Raw genomic sequence first — 2,986 nt, 5'->3', positions numbered from 1 at the left:
CTTCACAGGGCCCCAACGCCCGCCCCTCCCGCGCCACCGTCCCCCTGCCCCGCCCTCCCGGCTCTATTGGCCGTCACCGCCACGCGTCACCGCCCAAGGGCCGCTGCCATTGGTAGCCGCGCGCGTCCTTCCAGCGCGGAGCATAGAGAGGGGACGGACGGTCCTCCCAGAGTAGCAGCGCGGCTGTGGGCGGAGCTATCATAGAGCTCGGCGCGCAGCGCGCCCGCCTTCCAGCCACAGAGAGATGGCAGAGCGACGCCACTAAGGGAGGGCGGTGCAAACAGCGGGATTGGGGAGGGGCTCCCGCCCTCGCCGTCCAATGGGAGCGCGGTGAGCGGGCGGCGCCGTCCAATGGGAGCGCGGGGCCGGCCGCCGCCGCTTTGTCTATATGAGGCGCCGCGGGGCTGTGGGAGCCGCCATTGTCGCCGCCGCCGCGCTCGCAATAGCGCTACCGCCTTAAAGGGGCCGCGCCAGCGAATCGCCCATCAAGACCGGGTGGGGCCCACCTCTCCGTCACCGCGCCCAGCCCGACCCACGCCGCCACCATGAGGGAGATCGTCCACATCCAGGCGGGCCAGTGCGGCAACCAGATCGGGGCTAAGGTGAACAGCGGGCGGGCAGCGTCGGGTCGGAGGGGGCTGCCCTCCTCCCATTCTTCCCATGCGGCGCGGCCCCTTTTAAGAAGCCCCTCCCCGCGCGCAGACAAAGGCGGACCCGAATCCAGGCGATTTCAGCCTAAAATCGTTTCTTTCCCACCCGCCGAGGGCCTGAAATGAAAAGCTCTTGAAATAGAGAGGTTCGGCCTCAAAACGAAGCGGTTCGGCCCCAAAATGGAGGTTTCCGGCCTCAAAATGGGGGCGCTCCGCCCCTCCACCCCTTTCTTCTCACGCGGCCCCAAAATGGCGGTTTCCCGCCGCGCCTGAGGGCAGCGGCCCCCGAATGCGCCTTTTCAGCCACCAAGTAACACTTTACTAGAAAAATGTTATTTTCCCGGCTCCCTGAATTCCCCCTTCGCGATATTCGGCCCCCAAATCCCTATTTTTGCCGGGATTAGGGAATTCTCCCCCCTAAAGCGGGAGGTTAAAGCCCTCAAATTGGGGGGTTTAGCCCCAAAATAGGGGTTTTCACGCACCCCTTTCCCAAGCGTTGTTTTAAAAGCCGAAATTGTGCTGGTTTTACCTCAAAATCGTGGCATCCCGCCGCTTGCAGCTTGCTTGGCCCCAGAATGGCGGGTTTTAGCCCCTATAAAACGGGTTTGCACCCTCCTAATCAGGTATTCTGGCCACAATATAGGCGCTTTTCACTCTAAAATGAGAATTTTATGCGCCAGAATAAAGATTACTGTCCCCAAATCGGGGCGTGCCGCCCACAGCGTTTCGGCCCCGAAACGGGGGGTTTCTGCCCCAAAAGAAAGGTTTTCTAAGCCCCAAATCAAGGTTTTTCAGCCCCCAAATAGGGGCGTGCCGTCTCTCAAGAGGCTCTTTTGGCTCCAAAGTGGGAGTTTTTCACCCCCCAAGTGAGATCCTTTTGTCTCACAACAGAGATTTTCTTTTCCAGCTCTAAAATGGGGGTTTGGGACACAAAATAGAGAGTTTTCAGTTCCTAAATGGGGAGTTTTAGCCTCAAAATCGGAGTGTCCGGCCCCAAGATGGAGGTTTTTCGGCCTCGGAATAAGCTTTGTTCGCTGAAATGGAGGTTTTAGCCCTAAAATGGCCATTTCTGCCCCCCAAAAGAGATTCCGGCCCTGAAATAAAGGTTTTTAGCCCCCAGATGATCGGTTTTGTCCCCAAAATGGATTTTTTTAATGCTAAAATGAGGCTTTCACCCCGCAAAAGCTTTTTCCAGCCCCAAAATGGAGGTTTTCAGCCTCAGAGTAAGATCTTTGTTCTCTGACATGGCATTTTCCAGTCCCCAAACAGGTTTATTTTTGCCCCCAAATGGGCTTTTGAGGACCGAAAAGGAGCTTTTCAGCCCCCAAAGGATTTTTTTCAGTCGAAAGTGGAGTTTTACGCAGCTAAAATAGGGGATTCCAGCCCCCAAAATGGAGGTATCCAGCCCCAAAATGGAGGTCCTCAGCTAAAGAATAGGATCTTTGTGCTCCCAAATGCATTTTTTCTGCCCCAGATTAAGGAGTTTTGCTTCAAAATTGAGGGTTTTTTTACTCCCAAGTAGGGTTTTTTTTGATGAAAAATGGTGCATTCCGCCCCAAAATGGATGATTTAGGCCTCGGAATATGCTCTTTTCCATGGCGGAATAATTCTTTTTCTGCTTCACAATAGAATTTTTCCACCCTTTAACATTTTTTTCAGCACCAAAATTTTTTTTTTTTTTTTACACTGAAATCAGGCTTTCCCATCCCAAATGACAGTTTTTGTCCTAAAGTGGACGTTTTTGGCCCCAAAATAGGATCTTTGTGTTGCCAAACCGAGTTTTCAGCCCTCAAAATGGAGGTTTTCAGCCCCAGAATAGGATCTTTGTTCTCTGAAACATCTGAAGTGATGCTTTTTGACCCCAAAAAGCATTTTTCTGCCCCGAAATGGGGGTTTCAACCACACAATTGCAATTTTTAGCCCCCAAATTGGTGTTCCCTGCTCCAGAAATACTTTTTTTTTTTTTTACAGCTCTGAATTAAAACCTTTTTGTTCCCAAGAAGCATTTTTCTATTTGTAAACCGAACTTTTCAGCCCCAGAATTGGCCCCCCCCCGGATTTTTTCATCCCATTATTAAAATTTTAGCTACAAAATGCTCCTTTTCTGCCTCAAACCAGCATTTTTGACCAAAAATTGTAATTTTAGCTCACTAAGCACTGCAGTGTTTAAACGCCCATAAATGCAGATTTTCAGTCTCCAGAATGATGATTTTTAACCCAAACCGGCATTTTTAACCCATTTCTCCACCATCAGCCCCAAATTGAGGCTTTTTGGCATGTTTTCACCCGCAGGGTGTGGCCCTCCCCCCCCCCCCCCCCCCCCCCCCCCTCCGGGG

The 2,986-nt window shown here is 52.4% G+C and overlaps 1 protein-coding gene across 1 annotated transcript in view; it reads left to right on the top strand.

The window, feature by feature from the left end:
* The first annotated feature begins 418 nt into the window (after positions 1-418).
* The window catches only part of TUBB (tubulin, beta class I), a 6,244-nt gene continuing 3,676 nt past the window's right edge, over positions 419-2,986 (top strand). Inside the window, exon 1 of the mRNA XM_010571241.1 lies at positions 419-602. Within this exon, the coding sequence (XP_010569543.1) occupies positions 546-602 (57 nt within the window). The 5' untranslated portion in view covers positions 419-545. The remainder of the gene's footprint in view (positions 603-2,986) is intronic.

This window comes from Haliaeetus leucocephalus, unplaced genomic scaffold (genome assembly GCF_000737465.1).
Source record: "Haliaeetus leucocephalus isolate CR32 unplaced genomic scaffold, Haliaeetus_leucocephalus-4.0 Scaffold313, whole genome shotgun sequence".
Classification (NCBI taxonomy): domain Eukaryota; kingdom Metazoa; phylum Chordata; class Aves; order Accipitriformes; family Accipitridae; genus Haliaeetus; species Haliaeetus leucocephalus.
The sequence above is the reverse complement of the archived record's forward strand: the minus strand, read 5'-3'. Positions and strand labels throughout refer to the sequence as shown.